The 24,653-nt window shown below is 36.4% G+C and overlaps 1 protein-coding gene across 2 annotated transcripts in view; it reads left to right on the top strand.

Moving 5' to 3' along the window:
* BRWD1 (bromodomain and WD repeat domain containing 1) overlaps window positions 1-24,653 on the top strand; it is a 100,282-nt gene that overhangs the window by 32,171 nt on the left and 43,458 nt on the right. Inside the window, exons 18-25 of one of the 2 annotated variants that reach the window (XM_081070985.1) lie at window positions 4,905-5,054; window positions 9,939-10,122; window positions 13,651-13,744; window positions 18,000-18,131; window positions 19,511-19,605; window positions 21,512-21,701; window positions 23,078-23,203; window positions 23,301-23,408. In XM_081070985.1, the coding sequence (XP_080927111.1) occupies window positions 4,905-5,054; window positions 9,939-10,122; window positions 13,651-13,744; window positions 18,000-18,131; window positions 19,511-19,605; window positions 21,512-21,701; window positions 23,078-23,203; window positions 23,301-23,408 (1,079 nt within the window). Of the gene's footprint in view, window positions 1-4,904; window positions 5,091-9,938; window positions 10,123-13,650; window positions 13,745-17,999; window positions 18,132-19,510; window positions 19,606-21,511; window positions 21,702-23,077; window positions 23,204-23,300; window positions 23,409-24,653 lie in introns of both variants that reach the window. The other variant, XM_081070984.1, reaches the window with a different exon arrangement.

The following is a 24,653-nucleotide window of genomic DNA, read 5'->3' as shown; positions in this document are numbered from 1 at the left end:
CACTGACTTCTCTCTAGCTATGAAGGTCTAGATGGCATCCTCTTCCAATATAAGGCTGCTCTGTCTACATTGAAATCTGTGGCTCAGACAGCCGCCTTCATGAATTACCTTTGGTAGATCTTCGGGAGAACTTGCTGCAGCCTCTCCATCAGCACTCGCTGCTTCACCTGGCATTTTGTGTTATGGAAATGGCGTCTTTCCTTAAACCTCATGAACCAGCCTCGCCAGCTTCAAACCTTTCTTCTGCAGCCTCCTCCCCTCTCTCAGCCTTCATGGACTAGAAGAGAGTTAGGGCCTCGCTCTGGTTTAGGCTTTGGTTTAAGAGAATGTTGTGGATGGTTTGTTCTTCTATCCAGACCACTAAAACCTTCTCCCCGTGAACAATAAGGCTGCTTCACTTTCTTATCATTCATGTGTTCACTGGAGTAGCTCTTTTCATTTCCTTCACGAACTTTCCCTTTCATTCACAACTTGGCTAACTGGTCAAGAGGCCCAGCTCTCAGCCTATCTTGGCTTTCGACATGCCTTCCTCGTTAAGCTTACGCATTTCTAGCTTTTGATTTAAAGTGAGGGGCGTGGGACTCTTCCTTTCCCTGGAATACTCAGAGGCCCTGGTAGGGTTATTAATCGGTCTGATTTCAATACTGTTGTGTCTCAGGGACGAGGGAGGCTTGAGGAGAGGAAGAGAGACGGGGAAATGGGCAGTCGGAGCCGTGAGGACACACACAGTGTTTATCGATTGTCTGCCATCGTACACGGACATGGTTTGGGGCAGCCCAGTATTGTTGTAATGTTATTACGACAGTGACATCAAAGAGCCCCGATCGCAGCTCAGCATAACAAGTATAATCATAATGAAAAAGTTTGAAATATTGCAAGAATTACCAACATGTGACGCAGACTCAAAGTGAACAAATGCTGGTGGGAAAATGGCACCGATAGACTTGCTCGATGTAGGGTTGCCACAAACCTTCAATTTGTAAAAAAACGTGGTATCTGCAAAGTGCAATAAAGTGAAGCAGAGTAAAATGAGGAATGTATATTTTGTTTGGGTGAGGATTGATTTACTGAAACTAAATCACCAGTTAATATATAAAGTTGAAGCTTAATGGAAGTCACTGTATGTTTGTTTCAAATGTTTGTTTTTTATTAGTTTGATTGAAGTATACTTTATAAACAACAAAATTCACTGTTTTTAAGTGTACTGTTCAAATGAGTTTTGACAAATGTTAGTCATGTAACAACCACCACAGTCAAGATACAGAACATTCCAGTACCCTAAAAAATTCTCTTGGCTTGATTTGGGTCAGTATTCTCTCTTTTCCTGTCCCCCCCCCCCCCCCATGTAACGTCTGTGCCATTTTATCACTTTGGTTTTGTCTTTTTAAGGAATTTTGTACAAATGGAATTGTACGGTACGTAACCTTTGGGTCTGGCTTCCTTAGCATGGTGCTTTTGTGGTTCATTCCTGTTGCTCCAGGTATCAGTCCGTGGTTTCTGTCTATTGATGGCAGTGCCCCATTGTGGGGACCTGTCATCATGTATTTATTCATTCCCTAACAGTTAAAGCACATTGGACTTTTTTCTTTTGGGGGCTGTTATAAGGAGTGCTGGAATATCCAACTACCGTGTTTCCCTGAAAATAAGACCTGGTCGGACAGTCAACTCTAATGCGTCTTTTGGAGCAAAACTTAATATAAGACCTGGTCTTATTTTACTGTAAGATTGGGTATTATCTAACATAATATAAGACCAGGTCTTATATTAAGTTTTGCTCCAAAAGACGCATTAGAGCTGATTGTCCAGCTAGGTCTTACTTTCGAGGAAACAGGGTATCATGTGAGTTTGCCTTATTTCTCCCTTTGGTTCTGTCAAGTTTTGCTTTATGTATTTCAAAGTTCTGTTAACTAGGTGCATACACACTTCAGACTGTCTTCTTTGTGAACTAATGTTTTCATCATTATGAAGTGCCTGTCCTTGGTGGTATTTCTTGTTTTGAAGACTATTAATTTGTTTCTTATTAATTATAACCAGTCCAACTTTTTTGGATTAGTGTTATCCTGGTATATCTTTCCAATTGTTTACTTCTAACCAATATGTGTGTTTATATTAAAACAGATTTTGTACAGGCAGGAATTCAGTATGACAACCTGTCTTTTGTTGTTGTTGTTTCTTAAAATTATTTTTTATTAGTTTGTGTACAAAGCAATGTAATAGATGTTTATTTACATCTGTGAAATGTAAAGTGATAACCCTCATAAAGTGACAACCCCCACACCAATCTACTAGCCCTCTGCCATCTCATAGCTGTTACAGTCCTCTTGACTGTCTTCCCTATGTTGTGCTCTGCATCCCATGTACACATACCTATGTATTCAGTTATAGTTGACATTCAGTATTATTCTGCTTCAGCTTCAGGTGTCCAGCGCATTAGACACAGTGACAACCTGTCTTTTAATTGGAGTATGTAGACCCTTTATATTTAATGTAGTTATTAGTATGGTCAGGCTTACATCTTTACCGTTTTGCTATTTGTTTTCTCTTTATGCTTTCTATGCCTTTTTTTTCTGCCTTTGATTATTTTTTCAGTGTTTACATTATCTCCACGAATGTCTTATTAGCAATGCCTGTTTGTCTTATTTATTTTTAATGGTTACTCTAGGCCAGGAATTAATCACTGTGTAGTTTGCAGACCCATGTTTTTATCCATGACCTTTTGTGGGGTCTTCAAGGTCACAACTGTCTTCGTAATAATAAGGAAATATTATTTGCCTTTTTTACAATGTTGACATTTGCACTGATCATAAGGAAGCAGTGGTGGGTAAATTTTTGGCACCTTAGCACAAATCCAGGCCTTGACGCCACACTACTAGCTGTCACTGTGTATTCTTCACTGCCTTGAACACACATTTTAAAATATTCTCAATTTTAAATTAGAAACGTGCCCAAAACATTCCTGCTGTGTACTCTGAAGTCTCCCTCTTCTGGCTGGTGGGAACATGAACTATTTCTAGCTCTGTGAGAGCTCTGGGATTTTTTTTGGCACAGTGTTTTTTCATATTTTTTCCCCAGCATGGTGAAGTTTTACCAAGTTTAGTTAGTCAAGAATTGATTGGACCTCACTGGATACTTCTGAGCTTTCTGTGCACTGCACTTCTCTCTGATATTCAGTCCTGTGTATTTTAGTCTTCCCCCTGCTCCCAAACTCTGACACTGTCTGCTCAACTCAGATTTTTGGATGCTATTTAGGTTCCCTCTCTATTTTGCCTGGAAACTGCCTTCAGGCTTTCACCTGGAGCAATCAAAAGGCTAGATTCCAGATTCCATTGTTTGTCTTCTCTCAGGGATCACAGTCCTGTACTGCCTGTTGGCCAGTATCTGAAAGCCCTTGTTTCCTGTATGTTTTTCCGGTGTTGTAGTAGTTTATAGTGGAAGGGTAGTTCCTATATCATGTAAGCCTTCATGGGTGGAACCCTTCTTTAATATTGAATAGTGGCTGCATTATGCCAAACAGAAATAATTGTCATTCGGGTGATATTGGCCAACTTACATGGAAATGTTCTCTGCTATGAAAAAAAAGTATATAAACTTTGGGTTTTGGGGGTAGGGGAGAGGATTAGAAGTCTCCTTTTCTACTGTTTTCCCTTTGGTTAGATGTGTGGTCATAGGAATTTTATGATATACCCAGTTCTAATTAAAATCATCTTATCATTTTAGATTAAGGTTCCACTTCTTCCTAGCTCATTTTTTGAGAGTGATCAAAAAAATTGTAATGTTATTAAGGCAGTTAATCTCAGGACAGTTATGACATTCGGCTTTTGTAAGTTCTTCATTGATTTACATAGTAAAATGGAGATGTTACTGGTGAGCTAGAAGGGAATCGGACTCAGGTAGTAGGATGGATGGCAGGTTTTTTTCCTGATATGGTATATGACATATTTAGTTTCTGGATCTGCTATGGAAGCAAGTTAAATCTTCGCATTCCTTTTGCTTAATACCCTCCTAATTTCAGTTTGTTTGGGTTCTGCTTATAAATTGTTGGGGGATTGGTCTGCGTTATATATTCAAAGAAGATGCGTCTTATTTCAGGATGACATGATATGTAAGGAATTTTTTGCATGAAAATGTTAATGTTGAGATAAATTTCCAGACCCCACAAATCATTTAACACTTTTTGTCCGTTAACACTAACTCTAAACCTAGTAAATATCTCTGAAGATGTATTCTTTGAAAAATAAAGAAGCAAAGACACTTAAAAAAAGCTGATTTGGTACTTGAAATAAGAATTATTGGTACTGGCACGCTAAGAGCATATCTAAGAGAGAGTGAGTACCTGAAGCTTCGTGGGAGAAGCGTGTGTAGCTTAGCTGCCCCCTCAGCTGCACTGCACTGAGGACACTTGGGGCAGGGCTAGAGCTAGAGTTGTGGTCTGTTCAAGGCCAAAAGGTATTACTTCCTCTTTTCTGGTTTTTGAGACAGGAGAAAAAATGTCACTGCTTTTCTCTGCATCAGAAATCATACATTGTTGCTATGTTCTAGTGAGAGACCTAGAGCAATACTATTTTAATGAAATGTATCTTGTATAATTATGGGTGTTAGTATGAAATAGCAAAAGAAGGCTTTCACCAAAATGTATTTCCTCCGTGTGTTCACTGGCAGGGATTTCAGAGGCTCCTCGGAGGTTTGTGTCACACTTACTACTCTAAAGGAAAGGTCTTATGGGTTTTGAATCTTTTATCTGACTTAATTACACATAGTTATGAGTATATAGCGTATCTTTCATTGATTAGTTTTTAAAAACAGGATTTCTGACAATTGCTAATGTAATTTTAATTGTAGTCTACCGAAAGTTTTTTTTCTGTTCATAAAGATTATGGTTTTATGTTCATTCATTGAATTTGCAGGTGATGGAGAGGTAATTGAACAAATTATAAGCCTACAGACTAATGATAATGGTGAGCGCAGCCCGGAGTCCAGTGTTCTTGATGGAATGATAAGGCAGCTGCAGCAGCAGCAAGACCAGAGGATGGGAGCCGGCCAGGACGCTGTTCCAGGTGGGCTTCCACACGGGGGAGAGACGCCACGGAGAGGTAACGCATGGACGAGGTGCATTTTGCCTTAATATGGCTGGGTTGAAATTGAAGAGTAGATTGAAGTCATTGTCAGGTGCATGCCATATGAAAAACTTGAAGCAATTTACAGTTTAAATAGTCTGGAGGTACCTTTATTAGGTGTACAGTTGATGTACTAACAAATGAATATTTAATTTTCAAGTACTACAAAAGGCTATTGTGAAAACGTTTTTGCTCTGAAATAAAAAGTATTTACAAAATTGTATTAAAATGAGAAAAAAAGAACTGTTTTCTGAAGGAAAACTGCAGCTCTAGGTTTCCCTTGCTTAAGCATTTATAAGGTTTTAAAAACTGAATTGGATAGAGCACTAATGTTTCTTACTGTGGTTCAGAGGTCTTGAAGTGAATTTTCAGGGCAAAGTATTTGGTATTATAATATGATAGTAATTACATTAGTAGTGGAAATGAGCCGGCAATTGTTATGCAAATGAAAACTCATTCTGGGGAAAATGAAGGCCTGTGGGAGATAAGAGAAGCCTGTCGAATGCTGTAAAATCCCAACAGTGCCAACAGTGCTGCAGAGGAAATCCCTGTCATATCACACCTGCCCTGGGCACTATGCCGGGAATTTCACGGCCTTTTTTGCCAAATGTTTTTACTTGTCTGTTGGAGAATTTGCTTTTTCTCTTATATAAACTCTTAATTTTGATTTTGTGATGGCAAAATAATTCATTTCCCAGAAATCTACTTTAAACAAATTAATATATACCTAGCTTTTGTTTGTAGAAGGAAATTTTAAACTATATTTGCCAAGATTACTTTATTTCCTGTCTCTATCACTCAGTGCTGTCCTTTGGATAGTTTCTTTGTTCGGTCGCTTCTGTCACTCTTGATCTCTTTTTCTTCTAATCTACCACGTAACTGGTCTTTAGATTTTAATTTGCAGTGACTGTTATGTCTGGAAGTTCTAGTGATTCTCTTTAAAATCTGACTTTAAATTTAGTGCCTTATGCTTTAAGTTTTACGTCTTTTACGTGTTTAATTGTTTTGGATTGGGTCTATCAGTCCTTTGTTTATGACATGCTTTTATCATTGGTTCCCACATTGATTCATTTATTTGTTTTAAATCATGAGAATAACTTACATCTGTTTATGTGGTCCTCCTCAGTTTCCCTCTCCCAACATAACATTCATTCCAAATCTCGTTTGGTGTTTTGCCTTTTTAAAATACATTAAAAAATACATTCTTATTTATATTATTAAAAAGCGTTTGTTTTTAAACTTTATAAAAAGCTTATTAGGTTGTACATATTCATTTGAGACTTAACTTATTCACATAATATATTTTGAAGATTGTCCCATTGTTGAATCAGAGTCATTTTGACTGTTATGAATTTCTCTATTGTATGAATATATCTGATTTTATTCATTCTCTCTGTGGGCTTTTGGATAGTTTTGAGATTTTGTTAATCACGAACAGAAATGATATTAACAGTCTTATACTTTTGAAAGAATTTCTCTTTGAATATTAATCTCTTTCTCTTGAATATTAATCTAGGAGTGGGTAAGATACATAATGCAAACTATTGTCCCAGTGGTTGTACAATTTATACCCCCACCAGCAATATGTAAAGGGTTGCTGTTGAGTCACTTCTCCAGTATTTGGAGGATTGCTTTGTTTTTGCCTTACAAATTGGTGTCAGATGGTAATGCGATATTAACATGATATTTTTAAAAAATCACTAGTGAAATTGAATCTGTTTTTGGCCACATTTCTTTTTTCCTTCTAAGTTTTTTATTTGACAGCATATATCATGTTTCTTACTGTCTGAAGTTCTTTGGGTAGCCTAATCCTATATTGTTACGTATCTCTGTTGTTATATGTCATTATGAGTTATTGTGGATTACGACCTCATCCTTCACAGGAAATTGTCAGTGGGAATGATGTACAGCCAAAGTTGAGGGCTTTTCCTTCCAGAATGGTGTTACAAAGATTCTGTAAGGCACCCAAGGTTGTTACCAACCTAGGGCCTTTTTTGAGTAAGATATTTTGTTAAGGTCATCTATTAAAGAAATTTTGTAAAACACTGAATTAAATATCTGACAAATTGCCTTTACTGAAAAGTACAAAATGGTGTAAAAATCAGGCTACCTTGAAGACAGATAAGTCGCTGAACACAGGATAATCTTGGTGGAAGGTGGCATTGGGGTATGCAGGTCCTGCCAGGACCAATTCGTACTTTAATTTACCATCGTTGTGGTTTTTGGACCACATAAGTAATATAAATTTGAATCCCTAACTCGGGTGAAATACAGGCCCATGTTTATGAATTGCTCAGGGAGATTTCCCCCCCACCCCTTCTACTCTGCATTCAGGCAGAGATAGACAAGTTTTCTAATTACCTCCTGATGCCAGTAGGTAGGTGGCTTAGCATTTTGTTTAGGGTATTACATTGCAGGGAGTCTGGATTTTGGGGGGGGCGTTGTGATTGGGGTGGGTGGATGCCTCATTTACAGCTGTGCACCTCACAGAGGCCCGAGACCTTACCTCCCTTTTCAACGTGGCATTAAAACCCAAGCCCTTGGGTTACTGATTTGCACGGCTTTGTCAGGCTGCCTTAGTTTCAGCTTGTGGTCTCTAGTGTCCTGTTTCTAGCCCACGGCGATTTGCAAGTCCCAAGATTCATTTACAAGAGTATTTGTTATATTTTACAGAGCATTTCTAGAAGTCGCTGGAGGGAGAGTTTTCAAGTTACATTACTAGAATACAAAGATAATAATCATGTAACAATGATACCTTGTCTGAACTGTATAGAATCTTAGACAAATATTTATTAAATGGTTATAAAATGTTTCACTTGTAGAGTCAAGTTTCTTTTATTTTGCTTGGTTTCTTTCTCTTGGTCCGGCTGAGCTTTAGACCTTTAAAGCTGAATACCGACGAATTTAAAAAATTTGGGGGGAAGTCATGCTGTCTCTGGACTAGGACTATAATAAAAACTAATATGAGGAATTGAGGCTTTTTCGCTTAAATTTATAGCATACAGCTTTATTCCTTCCAATGTTTTATTTTGAAAAAAAAATCATGTAGTAAAGTTTCAGGAGTAATAAAATGTCTACCTGTATACCTTTCACCTAGATTCATCGTTTTGCTGTGTTTGCTTTATCCCTTTTTGTGTACATGCCTGGTTTCTGTGTCTGTCTGTCTCTCTGATAGTGTGTGTTCTAAACTGTCTTATTGTAAGTCGGAGATATTGTGACACTTTATTTATCCTTGAATGCTGCTTCTTCTATCTGCCAAGAACAAGAACATTCTTTTATATAATCATAATACTGCAACCACAGTCAGCAAACTTTATGTTGATTACCGTGTTATCCAGTGTACAGTCTTTATTCACATTTCCCCAGTTGTCCCAACATTGTCCTCCTTGGCTTTTTGTAATTTTAGGATTTGATCAAACCTGCTTGGTGCACTTAATTATTATGTTTTTTTTAAAAATCTAGAACAGCTTCCTCATGGCACTACTTTTAAAGAGTGCAGACCTGTTCCACACAATGTCCCTGTTTGAATTATCTGACTATCTCACGATTGCATTCAGGTTAGACATTTGAGGCTGGTGTACTGTGTAGTTGGTGCCACATTCTTAGTGTGTCAGAACAAGAGGCACAGGCACGTGCAGTCTCCTGCACTTTGTATTTTCCCCTTCGCAGTGTCCTAAAAATCACTCCATATCCATTTGCAGAACTCTTCTATACCATTTGATAGCTTCATAGTACTCCACGGTGGAATGACCAGTCTTTACAGTTAATCTTTTTTGTAGCCATTTAAGTTATTTCTCATACTTGCTCTTACCAGTAATGTTGTGATAAAAACCTATGCCTGTGTTTTCTTCAGATTTTGGAGACTGAATACTATGACTAGGGCGGTTAAATTTAGAATTTATTTTTAGTTTTCATTTTCAAAATGTTTCTTAAACATCAATACATTTTAATATAAATGTTTAATGCTATTTTTAGTAGGTGAAGTGTAGTGTGTTGTGCAAATTGGTTCACTTGATTAGTCAATAGAATGCTGTGCATAGGAGAATGCAGAAGTTGTGTTTACGCATTTGTTAATTTTACACTAGGCAAGAAGGGCTGGCATAGCTCGAGTACAATTTTATAGCCTCCCACGGGAGAGGATAGAGCCCCCTCAACCCCCTGTTTCTCTGTTGAGTTAGTAGCAGGAGCCCTTTCACGGTGTTTCAAGAAAACAAGCGCTTTGCTTGGGACTCCACCCAACCCCTTTCCCCAGGCTGGTCACTCTCATCTGTCACTTACAGCTGTTGCCTCTCCTGTGCCCCTATCTGATCAGCTCTGCACAGGCTCAGGGCTCACTGTTGTCAGCATTGCCCTGTTGCCACGATCCCAGCTCGAAGTCAAGTACTGCCAGCATTTCCCCACTTGACATTTTTGTCAATTTTTAATACCCACTCTGGCAGCTGCCTGCCTGAGTGGCTCGGATTATCGCTTGAGGTCACAAGTAGTGTTGTTACAGCTCTTGTTATAAAGCCACCGCAGTTTGAACTAATTTTTCCAAAACGAGGTGTTTTTAGTGTGCAGTTTTGAAGCAGGCAAACTTTTTAGGAATGCAAATACAATGTTCTCATAGAACGTACAATTTAAAAGTTTCGGGAAGTCTAATAAAAATGGAAATTGAGGTTGCTGGTTTGTTCTGAAGTCTATATTTGATCTCAGTCCCATTAAGATCCTTTTTCCCAAGTGTTTTCAGTAGATCTTGGTTTTGGCTTTGTATCTCCGAAGGAATGTATGTGCTTCTTACGTGTTACATGCATATTAGGTTGAACCTTGCCAATTCTTCCCTAGGTTTCAGAAGACTCAGCTTAGACATCCAGTCTCCTCCAAACATTGGGCTGCGTCGTAGTGGACAAGTTGAAGGCGTTCGTCAGATGCATCAGAATGCGCCCCGTAGTCAGATTGCTACGGAACGGGACCTGCAGGCTTGGAAGAGAAGAGTGGTTGTCCCAGAGGTACCACTAGGCATATTTAGGTTTGTTTGAGGATATCTATTAATATTGTTTTAGCTACAAAAATATATCTATATGGTTATTTACGTATCTTAATCCAGTAGTGGTACAAATAATCATATAAATATATTTTAGTAATGGGTTGGAATCTATTTTAATTATGGTAAGAAAATGACAAAATTCTTCTCTAACTTTTTACTGTGGCAAATTTTTTTATAATAAGCTCGTTTGATTTATATACAAACACCTTCTTTTCTCCCTTCAGTATTATTTTGAAAGAAATCCGAGACATAATATCACTTTGTCAATAAGTATGTCAGTATGTATTTATAAAAGACAAAGAATTGTCTTAAAATATAAGTACAATGCCATTATCATACCTTTAAAAAAAACAACTCTTCAATAGAACCACATATCCAGTGTTTAAATTTCCAGTTTAACATGTCATAAATGTTTTGAGTTCTTTTGTAAAGCTTATGTCATTGTTTCGTAATTTTGTCAGAAGGCACATAAAGTCTATTTTTGTGATGCAAGCAGGCATTGACGCTCACTGCTTAGATTTCATTAATTCATTAGTGATTATAAAATAGTGATATTCCAGTTCTGTGAAATCTTTATTATCTTAGCTACTTCTACAAAAGAGATTTACCCAAACCTAATATTTGGTTACCCAGCTGTAAACTTTGTATATGAAAGACGGGGTAGATGCTTGATTATTTTGTTCTATTTGCCTTCAAAATCAGGATTTATTCCCTGTCATCTTTCAGCAATGTCCCAATTTGTATGTGTGTATTTTCTACTGTATAAATCACGCTGCTGTGATTTAGCTTGTTTCTAATATTTCTTATTGATACTTACATTGTCCTGTCTCTGGCCGGAAGTCCGCTCCAGTTGGCGCTGCCTGAATCTTTTGAAATGACTGGGGTGGCCTTTCATGGTGTCCTTGCTGTTAGGAATGGCAGAGTGTAACAGGTCTCTCTGCTGCGTTTCTTGACCTGGACCTGGAATCAGTCTTTTCTCTTAAGCAGTCCTGTTTTCTCTTAGTGAGAAACGGTATAATTATCTAGGTATGATATATCTAGGTATAATAATCTAGGCAGTAGGGTCTTGTTACCTTACTACTTACTGAGTTGTAATATACTGGTTTTCAAGTTATTGAAATGGAGGCAGAAAATACTGTTTTTCATTAACATCTAAACTCTTCCAGTGTTCTGTCATGTTTGTGTCTCATAATAAGTACTACCTGGAAGATCATTTTGTGAAAGTACTTCATGTGTTTAGTCAGGAGTTTCAGGGATTGGTGGAATAATATTGACTAATCATATAATCATAAATTGTACAGTAAATTTGAGAGTATTTCAAGTGCTAATAAAATAGTGAAAAGCAAAATCTGGAATTGGGATAGGATAAGAAGTACAGGAAAGCGTCATCATGGATGTCGACGGCTAATACTAAGTTTTCAGATTGTGTTGGAGTTGTATGGTCATCAGAACCAAAGGTGTCATTTTGGGATACTTTTTGTTGTCAAAACCAAGGGAAAAAAAACCAGCATCAGGAGTGAAGACCTGAAGAATAATTCCTTCAGGCTTTTGTTCTCTTTACATAGTAAAGGAAAACTGGAAATAGTTTAAGGCGGGAATCATGGTTTCCCAGTTAACCAGGGTCTCAGGTTCCTCTGTTCCTGATCCCCATCTTAGACTGGATTTCAATCTTAAGTCCAATATCTATCAATGTCCATGATAGCTGGTCATCACATACCTATATCTGCGATGGAGGCTGAGATTTAGGCCGGAGAATGGGGAGAGGCAGAAAGCAAAAAGGGCATTTCTAGTTGAGGGACCGTCATTTAAGCAGACTTAATGATCCCACATGACATTGCTGCTTATAGCTCATTGACCAGAACGTCGTCGTATGGCCATACTGAGCGACAGAGGAGGCTAGGTGATAGTCTGTATTTAGGGCAATGAAGAGCCTGGATAAAAACAGAATGGATTTTGTGAGTCAGCTAGCTGTCTTGCCACAAAATAACTTTCCCAAAGAAGAGCATTGCTCTTTCTGGTGCTGTGTTCGGAAGTACACATGATCTGTACTTCATGAAGGAGATGCTGACTGATGTAATCGTGCCCAGTGTCTTCGACAGCAATCCTTCCATTGGGGAGCGATGACACAGTTCACATAACTGTCCGTTAGTGTCATTTGATAAGGAGCAAGAGAAACTAAAAATTTGTATTCTGACTATAAAAGTCATATGTATCCATTGTGAGAAATCTAGGTAGTAGATAAAAGTGTGAGAAGATAAATGACCCCACTGTGCAGACAAGTGAGCACCCAATGTTGCTTCCCAGTAGAGGAATTCTGTCGGGGTTAGAGTTCAGGCTTATGGTTTGTCTTAATCCAATAATAGTAGAGATTTTATTCATCCTAAAAGAATGAATTGCGTATACACTCTTTGATCTTTCATAATATCACTTTTCTTAGCTGAGTGATAGTAGCGATTCATTAGGCCTAGAATCACACAGTGGAAGATGATACTTTTAAAGGCCTAGACTATTCCTTTGCTTTATCATTGATTGAAAATGAATTGTGTATAGTGTTCAATGGTCAAAACAAAGGGAAGCATACAGAAATAGGGTAGGAATTACATTTGGCTGCCAAGTGAAGAACCTCATGTAGTTCCTTAAATACACATAAAAGTGGTGAAATTGGCAGCTTATGAAGGGTTGAGTATGATTTAGAATTCTCAGGTGGGTAGAGTAATGTCCCACTAATTGGATTGTGGGCTGCAGATGAATCTTGGGGAAACAGTGATTTCCTTAAAATCAGTTTTTGCCCTTACAGCATTTATGCTTATGCTCATTTTAGTGGCCAAAATGTCAGTTTTGAAACTTCTCCAGTGGGGTTTTAAACTGAACAAAAAACGTGCAGCCATGTGTTTTCAATAATGTTCAAATTGGAAGAAAAGGAGGACATTCAATCAATTGAACCACGGAGAAGGAAAACGATCAGTACCTTTCTCATGGTGGGAGGTCCTTTGCTTCGAAATTGGTCACAGTAACATTATAGTCTCTCTTTTTTATCACGGAAGTGAAATAGAGGTGATTAGAAGAACTGGTAACGTTGGCATTCTGGTTTTCTACAAATTGTAAAACATGCAGTTAGAATAGTTTGGAGGAGGGTTCTGCTGTTATTTTTCCTATCGAGAGAGGAATTGCAATCTTGGAAAATTATAGGGACATTATGAGTAGCTAATTTGAGAGATCTGGTTTGAATTGGTCCCAGTAGGGCCGATAAAAATACAAACGAATTACCATTTTGTTAATTTTGTGTAAAATACAAAAAATAGGACTTCCTAGCTGCTGCTGAGATTATGTTTATATTAAATTTCTAACAAAGTACAGCTTGATTGAAAGTTCATTATAACTTAAGGAATTTTCTGTGTTAATTTAAAAAGTATATAAGCTTATTCCTGGAATCATAATGACTAATTTTTTTTGTTAATATACTTACCCATCACGTCAGTAGCTAACATTACTGGATACTTAAATTTGTAGGAAGTTGGAAGACTTCAGGATAGAGAAAGGTGAAGAGGAAAGAAATCTTTATATAATTGGAAGAAAAAGGAAGACTCTCCAGCTCTCACAAAAGGTAACCTGAATTCTGTTTCGTTGGGAATAAACAGATTAGAAATTAAACTGAAATTCAGTTTTCTTTTGATCAGTGAGGGTGATAGTAATTTTCTCCTGAAGTGGAATAATATACCTTAATGCCTTTTGTTTGGGATTTAACATAGTATACATAAGTTCGTACAGCTGTTAGGAAAGAGTAGTAGTTTGAAAACTTGAGGCAAGCAGCCTAATGCCTAACAGTGCTACCGGATTCTAGAACATTATTGTCTAATGACCACTCAGGTCAAGAAGTGGAACATTACCAGCCCATCAGAAGTATTTTGTGTTCATTCCCAATCACTACCCGTTCCTTTCTCATGCACACAACCGTCTTACTTCTAAAACTGTTGGTTTGCTTTATCTGTTTCTGAAGCTTATCCAAATCATGCTTTTATTTTATAAAAAATCTCAGATGTTACAATGGTTTGTATAATAACTCGCCAAACTCAAGAAAATTTTATTCCTCAGTATTTAATTTCTCTTCTTGGATTTTCTTGAATGTCAAATGAATAGCATTAACATTGAGGTCACAGAGAATACACAAAATGTGTGTAAGATCAGTGCTACAAGACTAGTGGAAAATGGTTGTGTGTTTGCAGGATTTTATGGGAACTGATCACTCCGTCTTGAAATGACTGTAAGAGACGGCCTGTTCATGTCTGGCTGCCATCAGCTAACTTGTTTAAGCTTGATGCTCAGTGGTTTTGGATATAACTTGGGCTTTGAGAATTCATTAAAAACAGTCATTATCTTAGTATTTCATTTAAAAGTGACTCAACTCATTATGTCAAGTACTGAAAAGAAAAAATGTCTATCTGAATGAATATCTGTGGGTCTAGGATATTTTTTAGTTAGGATATTTTTTCATGAAAAAATTTTAAAGTTAAATTTATGAAAATAATTTTAAAGAAATGAATACATTTTTCTAATTGTTTTAACTTTTGTTGGAAAGATAAGTTTTTAAAGTTTGATCACATTGCTATTATATATTCATAACCTAATTTGGATAGGTAATTTCGTATATTACAGTCTATGTACTTAAATTACATTAAAAATTATTCAAGAAATGGTTACAAAGTTAAATATGAAGAGCTTTACATTTTTCAATTTAACTTTTATCTCAAAAATTTTATTCTTAACCCTGTATTGAATAAAAAGGCTAAGGTTTATAATTAATCTTTTTACGTACAAAGCACAGATACTCATATAGTACATAAACACCGATATAGTACATCTGTGGTATTGAAATTTCATTGGGGGGGCAAATTAGTCAAAATTCTAAGGTGTTTTTCTGTGGAGTAGGGGTAATGTTATAAGGGTGAGAAACACTGATTTCAGTGGAATCATACAGTAAGTAATTTTTTTGTATCTGGCTTTGCTCATTTGACTGTGAAATTTATCTATGTTGTGAGTAGTTGAAGTTCATTTGTTTTCATTGAGGTATCGTATTCCCTGATTCTTGCAGGACATTTGAGTCGTTTTCATACTTTGACTATTAGCAATGATACTGCTTTCAACATTTTGTACATATCTCTTGGTATCCATGTGTGTTTCTTTTGTGTGTATGCCTTGGAGTAAAATTGTTAGACCATAAAGTATGTGTATACTATTCAACTTTAGTAATTAATGACACATGTGGTTTCAAAATGATTACACTCCTTTTGGTAAGATAAGTGTTAAAATCTTATATTTGCAGATTTCTGTTTCTACTTGTTTTGCTTTATGTGGTTTGAAGCTATGTATTTGGCACATACAGATTTAGAATTTCCCTTTTTCCTACTGAATTGAACCTTTTATCATTTAAAATTTTCACTCCGTACCTCTGGTAATGCCTGTTTCTTTAAATTCTTTTGTATTAATATAGCTGTGCCAGCTTTCTTTTGTCTAGTGTATGTCATAGTGTATGTTTCCATTTTTTTACTTTCTCTCCTCCTGAGACTCCAGTTACATTGCTTCCCTTTTGTTTCTTGTGCTGCTTTCTGCTGTTCAGAATTCTTTTCTGACCTGTAGTCTAATTTATTACTTCTCTTCAGCTGGTTTAATATGCTGCTAAACCTGTTGTGTTTTTTAGTTTTAGTTACCATATCTTTTAGTTTAGAATTTTCATTTGTTTTTTTTTTTTTGTTTTAGAGTTTTCAGTTTTCTGCTGAAGTTCTCATTTTATTTTATTTTTTTTCAATTGACAGTCCTTTAATATTCAACATAGATAAGTTCCACATCAGTGTAGATAGGTGAAAAACGAAGCTAAAATAGCAAACAGTGTAGTTTCATTTGGCGAATGCGCACACATAATGTAGAGAAGCTCATTAGAAAGTAAGATCCCATTTAACAGCAGAACAAGGAAAGCAGCAGTTACGACCTGATATGTACACCAGCCTGGTGCCTCATCAAGGAATCTGTTAGCAGCCCGGATAGAGACACCCACCCATCCTGATCCCTGACCATGAGTTCTTCAATGAAAAAGTCAATCAAATATTAGTTCTCTCTCACAAGCAATAAAATCACAAAATCAGCTAAGACTTGAAAGGGCAAACTAGTATAATTTCCTGCTTTTAATGTGTACATATTTAAAATTTGGTGATGTTTTCTACATAGTCAGGCTTAGAGAAGAATTTCAAATATCAAATAAAAAAAGCTGTTAATTCATGTATTGCATGACTTCAGTTAATTCTTCAACTCTTTAGACTTCAGAGCTGCTAATGATACTAAACTCAATGCCACATTGGTTGAAATTCTCATTGTTTTAATTCATTGAAGATTATCAGCCATAGTTACTTAAACCCACATCTGCTAATTTTATTATTTCAGTATCTTCCTCCCATCACAGGGGTTTGTTGCCATTTCCTGTTGATGTTTTTTCTCTTGGTTTACAATCACGTTTTCCTTGTTACCTGTGTTTTTGATTGAATGTTAAATATTAGAGATGATTTGAAGCCTTGGATGGTTTTTCTTCTCCAGAGAAGATTTAAATGTGCGTCTTGTAAATTGCTGAGCCACTGTGAAATCTATATTGTCTTAATCCAAACAAAGATGGGCTTTAGTGCCTTGGGATTACTATTCATCTATAGTTTACCTGTCAGTCTAGGCTGTAGCCCTTTGGGCTGACAGCCAAAGCCTGGGGTGTTTTCCTACACAAAGGAGGTTCTGAATTGCAATTTTTGTAAGCCTCACTCAAGAGTTTAGTCTGTCCATTTTTTTGCTTACCTGCTAAACCTTTCAGCTTCCTCTCCCAGAGTGATTTCCTCTTTATTGTTTGTCCTTTTCTTACCTTGCTCCTGTAATTCTTCATAACCTTGTTAGACATACAATGCTGTCAGCTGATTTTTAAAAAATACATATTTTGAATAGATTTTCTTGTTCCTCTCAGTGGTAGTTTTGATCCATTTGATCCATTTGATACATTACCAGTCAGGAAACTCATTGTGTTTTTGTTTTAACGAGGATCAGTACAGACAAAAGAAAAGCATAATTCATTCTAAAATCAGCCAGTGATATGTTGAAATGATAATACACACCATTGATTATCAAACAGAAGGCACTAATGTGCAAGTTTATTTGTATATTAATTCAAGGAATATGTGCTTTCACTGAGTCATTCCACATATGACTTTGGTATTTGAGGAATATGGTATGCCCCTCCCTTAAAAAAAAATCAATCTGGCTATTTTATTTGGCTGATTTTTAGAGATTATTTAATTATTGTTTTGATAAAAATAGTATTTTAAAAATTCAAGCAGAATTGAAAAGTACTGACAACAAATCATCTAAAAATTTGAAACCTGGAAATAACTAAGGTTAGTATTTGAGGATTATTTCAAATATTTCTCTATACCTGTGTGTGCACATATAGTGCACACTAGGGTTGGTTTCTTAGGGTTGGTTACTGCATCATACTATTTTCACTTCTAAGATACGTATTTTTTAAATGACATACTTTTTGGGTTATTGTTATTATTCATGGCATACCAATTAACTTATGATTTTGTTTGGAAAATTCTGTTAATATGTGCCTAATTAAGCCATGTCTTTTAAGTATCTTAAAAGTTAAAATACCAAGGTTGATATAACAGCATATGGTAAAAATATCATTTATTAAAGAATATATTCTTTTTCAACTATTATTATTTATTATTTTTTGCCTTAAATCTTTTTGGAAATTTGATAGAATGCTCATTTTGTTGAAGATTGTACTTATTTAGGTGTTGATTTTCACTGCATGTTTCTTTATGTTACAGTCTGACTCAGCAGTTTTGATGTCACAGTCTAGGCAGAGGACATGTAGGCGCAAATATCCAGTTTATGGTAGAAGAAATCTTGGACGGATTGAGTTATCTTCTGGAAATGAATCTTCAAGCTCTATAAGACATGTGAGTTTTATAACTTTAAAATACATGAAATCATCTTAAATAATTTGTTTTACTTTGAATGTACCCTGAAATTATGCAAAAACATAGTATTCTATAGAGGTGAAGATGAAAGTCCTGTCCACCCTTTTGAATTCTAACAGAAATTTTGAACAAGCTTTGTAGAGGCACTCACTGTACAAGTTTGCTTCAGTAGTTTTAGTGTATTAACAGAATTGGGCCATTATTACCACTATTTCAAAATACTTTCATCACCTCTGAAAAGAAACCTTATACCCATTTTCAGTTCTCATTCCCATCCCATCCAGCCCCTGGTAACCACTAATCCACTGTCTGTCTCTGGATTTGTCTATTCTGGACATTTCACATGAATGGAATCATATAGTATGATTCTGTGACTGTTTTTTCCACTTAGCTTAATGTTTTCAAGGCTGATTCACGTGTAGTGTGTATCAGTTCATTCTTTTTCATTGCCCAATATATGGTATACCACATTTTGTTTATCCACTCATCAGCGGGTGGACATTTGTATTATTTCTACCTTTTGGCTAGTATGAATAATGCTGCTTATTAACATTCATATATGGATTTTTGTTTGGATATAAGTTTTCCATTTGGGTAAGTAGCTAGGAGTCAGTATCTTGACTTTGCATTTTGCCTATTCAAACGTAATAAAGGTAGATAATTGCGACTTGGTCTTTGGAGTTTCGGTTCTCAGAGGCATTTTCATTATCAATTACCAGTGCACCTAAGTTAAGTGACTGTTAGAGGTAAAGGTCATGTCTCAATTTAGAAGTGTCTGCCTTGTATCCAGAACCAGAACTTAAAGTGGACTATAGCTATTAGCGTTGTGGGATCAGATAATTGTTTGTTCCCATCTCTTCTCTACATTAAAAAAACAAACAAACAAAAAAACAACTTTGTTTTAGAAAGTTTTAGCTTTACAGAAAAGTTGCGCAGTAAGTACAGTGAGTTCTCTATACTACCTCTCTCCCACATAGTCTTCCTATTTGTAATATCTTGGATTAGTGCGGTATATTTACTACAGCTGATGAATCGATTTTTATACATTGTCGTGAACTAAATTTCAGTTTACATTAGGGATCACTCTGTTGTGCAGTTCTGTGGGTTTTGACACATGCATAATGTGCTGTATCTACCATAACAGTATTACACAGAAAAGCTCACTGCTCTTAACATCCCCCCGCCCCTGTGGCCTTACTCCTTGACAAGAAAAAGGATGTAGTAAAAGCATTTCCTTTCTTTGGAAAGTTTACTTAATTGTGTTTATTATCATACTTCTGAGATGATTACGATAACTTGTATTATCTATCCTCAGAGATCAAGATGTTTATTTTATTTTTTCCCCTTTTGTAAATTAGGAGACTTCCTGTGATCAAAGTGAAGGTTCTTGTTCTTCTGAAGAAGAAGAATGGAAAAGTGATAGAAGAAGTGAAAGTGATAGTGAAAGTACAAGGTATCTATTTTTAATTGTTTTAATCTTTTAATCATTGTAGTTGTAGTTTTGGATGGACCTGTACTTGAATGGCATTCTATGGAACAATTAACTGGGTTTTTAATACATGTAAAAGGAGAGGAAAACTGGATTAATAGCTATTTCTATAGAAAATACTTTGGATATTTTTATTTAATGTAAACATTTGAGCCAACAGTATAAAATATGTGTATTCAAAATATCAATTAGTCTTGGGCTGCATTTATAAAGAGCAGTATCCGAAGTATTTGTGGTAAAACCATTGTTAAATTCATCACTAGTTATTGCATGTATTATGTTTTGTTTAGTTTTGGTATCCAGATTTCATGGGACCAAGATGTTAAGGTCTGTTCCTCATCTTGGTAAATGTCAACTTTGTTCTGACAGATGGTCAAACCATAAATCTGCACATCATTCTCTTGTCACAATGTATCCATCCTCAAGTCTAGAAAATTCTCCCTTCTAAATATAACTCAAATTATCTTATTTCTGTTTCTACTGATACTGTGCTGGTCCAGACCACCATACTCTACTTCCTTTCTTGTCTTCTTTTACTCCATTATGATTAAGAACTGGAGTGATTGTTAGAACACGTCTACTCTTAAAAAAAACCTTTCTTTTTAATTGTAAAAATTTACCTAAAATTTACCATCTTAAACATTTTTATTTATTTATTTAAATTTTATTGGGGAATACTGGGGAACAGTGTGTTTCTCCAGGGCCGATCATCTCCAAGTCATTGTCCTTCAATCTAGTTGTGGAGGGTGCAGCTCAGCTCCAATTCCAGTCGCCGTTTTCAATCTTAGTTGCAGGGGGCACAGCCCACCATGCCATGTGGTAACTGAACCGGCAACTTTATTGTTGAGAGCTCACGCTCTAACCAACTGAGCCATCCGGCCGCCCCCATCTTAATCATTTTTAACTGTACAGTGCAGTGGTGTTAAGTACGTTCACAGTGCTCTGCAGCCAATCTCCAGAACTCTTTCAGTCTTGTAATCTGAAACTGTATTCCTATTAAACAACAATTCTGTTTGACCCCCACCCCCCACGTTCTTGTCATCTACGTTCTCCTTCCTATTTCTGTATTCATTGTCTTCTAGTTCAGCTTTTCTTGAATTTTATTATACAGAGCATCTGCAGAGCTTTTGGAAATGTTTGCGTTTCTGTGTGTGTTTTATTGAGCCTGAGAGGTATGTGGTTGGCCAGTGATGGCCTCAGTAGAGGCCTTTATCATTGTTTTCTGTGTTTGCTAAAGCTAATTGTGGGCCAGGAACTAGTTAGTGTTCTGTATCTAGTTTCCTGTTTGACTCCGCTTTTGCTTCCGGGTGGGCTAAGACTAGTCCCTCTTTTGGATCTTCTGTCATAGCGGGGAAGTCTCTCTCCCGGCAAGAAGCTTGGATTATTCAGAGCTTTCTGTTTCACATGGCTTCACTTTCCTTGGGCTTCTCAGTATATTCACTGATGGTTTGTCATTCCAGTAAAATTTTCTAGTTTATTCCTGAGTTTCCTCCAACTTAGAGGAGGTGCCACTTACGGTTCTGCATGATGACTACTGTTTTCATCACTACACTTCATTTGTTAAGAGGGGAACTGTTGGCTCTAGATGTTGTCTTCTATTAGGCCTCATCTATGTTATACATAAAAAAAATCCTCAGCCGTATATCATTTCCTAATTTCCAGCATCACTGACAGCTTCGCTCTTTCTCAGGATCTTTGATCATTTCAGTATTCGTTGCTAGAGAGGGCCGATTGTTCACGTTGACTCTTCCTGAGGTCTTTCTTTCCCTCATCTTCGTCAATACTTATCTCTCATCTTAAGTTTACATGATTAATTTGCTATTAGGGCTTGGATTCTGGTTCAATACAGTAAAATGTTTTCCTTTTCCAGTGACTCTTCATCGAGATATTCTGATTGGACAGCTGACGCAGGCATCAATTTGCAGCCTCCTTTACGAACATCAGCTCGTCGACGAATTACCCGATTTTGTAGTAGTTCAGAGGATGAAATGTCGACTGAGAATTTATCTCCTCCAAAAAGGAGACGAAAGAGAAAGAAAGAAAATGAGTCTAAGAAAGAGGTAAGGAAACTATATCTTTAAAAATAATCTCTATCTACAGTTTTGTAGAGGTATTTCTGACCATATTTAGAAATTAGAAATCTGTGAAATTGGAGCCTTTACTTTTTTATTGACATTGTTATGTCATCAGGAGTCAAATGTAAAATGCAAACTTATTTTTGGAAAAGATACTTTATTATTAAAACTTCTCTTTCTAATCTGCTCTGAATTGGACTTGGTGCTTAAGTCTTTCTGAATGTGAAACTTAGAGGGAAAGTTCTGTTTTGCTCAGAATGCCACCGTTAATCTCGTTAATATCAGCACCAAAAAAAAAAAAAAAGACTTCAAGGCATTTTAAGGCACTTTCTTCTTGTTTTATCCATTATTGCCATGTTTCCCACTTTCATTTGATATCTCCTGTCTTCGTACTTTTCTCGTAATTGTAATACCCTATTCCTTATTCAGTGTATAGTGCTTGTGCTCCAGTTGTGCAGGTAGCCTTCATTATTAAAGATGCTACGTCTTTGTAGTAGTTACCTGTTGATAGGAAACATACCCTGAGACTTAACTGTTTAAAACAGCAAACGTATTCATGGTTTGATGGGTCAGGCATTGGGAAGTTAATGAGCTCGGTGATTTTGGCTCATGAGATTGCAGTGATCATGTTGGCTGGGGCTGCAGTGTCTGGAGACTTGATTGGGGCTAGATGATCTTCTTCGAAGCTTATTCATGTGGCAGCTGGCTGGTGGCCTCAGTTTGTCACCGCATGAGCCTTTCCATGGGGCTGCTTGAGTGTCTTCATGACATGGTAGCTGACTTCCCCCCACTTCCCGAGAACAAGTGATCCAAAAGTGTAAGCAGGGGGTAAGCCCTGATGCCTTTTATGACCTAGTCTTAGAAATCACACATTGTCATTTCTGCTTTATTCTATTTGTAAGAAACAAGTTGAGCCCAGACTCAAGCAGAGGAGACTTTGGAGAGGATGAGTGTCAAAAATTTGTGGTCATATTTTAAGATCACCAGGCTTAAAACCTCAAATCAAGAGGAGAATCCCTGTGGTGATGAGTCTGGTGAAATTCAGAGTGGTGTCTCTTGCTGAGCAGGCTGTGTGTTGCACAGGATTTAGGTTGAAAATTAGCCCCCTTCCCTAGGATGTAAGGAGTTACGAAGAATCTATTAGAAATTCAGAAGATGTTAGGAAAAGTGCTAGGTGCAAACAAGTGATAAGGTCCTGTGTATGTTAAGGAACCAGATATGTATGCTGTTTAAAAACTAATTATTAGGTAACATGCCAATAAATAATTATTTTGAATGGGGCAGTTTCTTCTGTTTTTTAGCCAAAGAGTGCATGCTGCTCCTTTCTCTTCTACCAAACTTTGTTCTCTTCCACTTGGCAGAATTTGCGGAGGGTGACTCCAACGGAGCTTTCAGATATGGAACATTTATATGAATTTCATCCTCCTGTTTGGATAACTGACACCACACTTCGAAAGTCTCCTTTTGTTCCTCAAATGGGTGATGAGGTGAGAGTAATCCAACTTAGAAACATGAATGTGAAACATAAAATTAATATTACTCTTTTTTTATTTTTATTTTTAAATATATGGCTTCATTTTGTAGGTAATATATTTTCGACAGGGTCATGAAGCGTATATTGAGGCTGTCAGAAGAAACAACATTTATGAACTGAACCCTAATAAGGAGCCATGGAGGAAAATGGATCTTAGGGTAAGATGATGTTATTAAACATTTAGCACATATATAATTAAATCACTTATAAATCCCTTAAAAGAACATGGAGGCATAGTTTTACATTAATTTCTTACTTAAAAACATTTCTGCTATTTTCTGCTAAGCCTTAAGATGTAGCAGAAAGACTTACATTTATCAGTGGGCAGTCTTTGTATGTTGCTGATAGGCGTGTAATATTCTAAGTGCCTCAGTGTTTCCTAGGAGGGCAGCTTTGTAGTATGTATCATTAATCTTAAAATGTGAATGCCCAGGACAGATTTTTCAGAAGAAGTACAAGTTTTCAAAAGAAGAAATACCAATTGGAAGAAAGACTCAACCTCATGCATAATAGAAAAACTTTAGCTCCTCTGTACTTAGCGAATTTTGTAAAATTTATTTATTTGTTTGTTTATATATTTAAAGAAAAAAATGCCAAAAGTTTTAGCAAGTTAGCAAAGGTTTTGGTTTGTTAACAGTTATTCAAATTGGTGATAAGGATGCATGAAACAGCCCAGGTTTTGTAGCGGGTTTCTTGGTAGTTGGAATTGAAACTGAAAAATATTTTTAGACCTTTTAAATCTGTGATTTTACTTAATGGTAATTTAAGAAACAACCAGAAATGCGTGCAAACTTATGATCAAGGCAATTCTATATCATTGTGCATGGAAACAAAAAATTCAAAAAAATCTAGCTGTCCCACGATGCTGAATGAATCAAATCATGGCATGTTGCACACATTTGACTACTATATAGAGTCTGCCATATAACTGAGGCTTCTAAAATATTTGTTGAATGAATGATTGTTAAATTTTCACCATGTGTTCAGGAAGAATGGCATGTGAAATGCTATTATGAGAAAAATTTAAAGACATGTAGTCAAATCATATACTTTTATGTTTTCGATACTTTCAGTAACTGTTAGAAGAGGAAAAATACTTTAACAAAGATAAGCTGTTCTTAACACTCACACTGAACTTACTGGCTGTACTTCTATGAATTTGTCTTTTGATATATTCAGATTTTTTATGTTTATTTCACTTATTACTGTGTATCTAAGTAAAGTTGATCGTCATTATTCACGGTTTCCATATTTGCAAAGTTGCCTATTCGCTGTCTGTTGTTTGTAACCCCCCAAGTCAATACTCAGGGTGCTTTCTGGTCATTTGCAGATATGCATAGAGTGTCAAAAAATTTGATATTGCTTGACCAGCATGTTCCCAGCTGAGGTTGAACAAGGCGATG

This window comes from Rhinolophus hipposideros (genome assembly GCF_964194185.1).
Source record: "Rhinolophus hipposideros genome assembly, chromosome: 2".
Classification (NCBI taxonomy): Eukaryota; Metazoa; Chordata; class Mammalia; order Chiroptera; family Rhinolophidae; genus Rhinolophus; species Rhinolophus hipposideros.
This window is presented reverse-complemented; position numbering and strand designations above follow the sequence as displayed.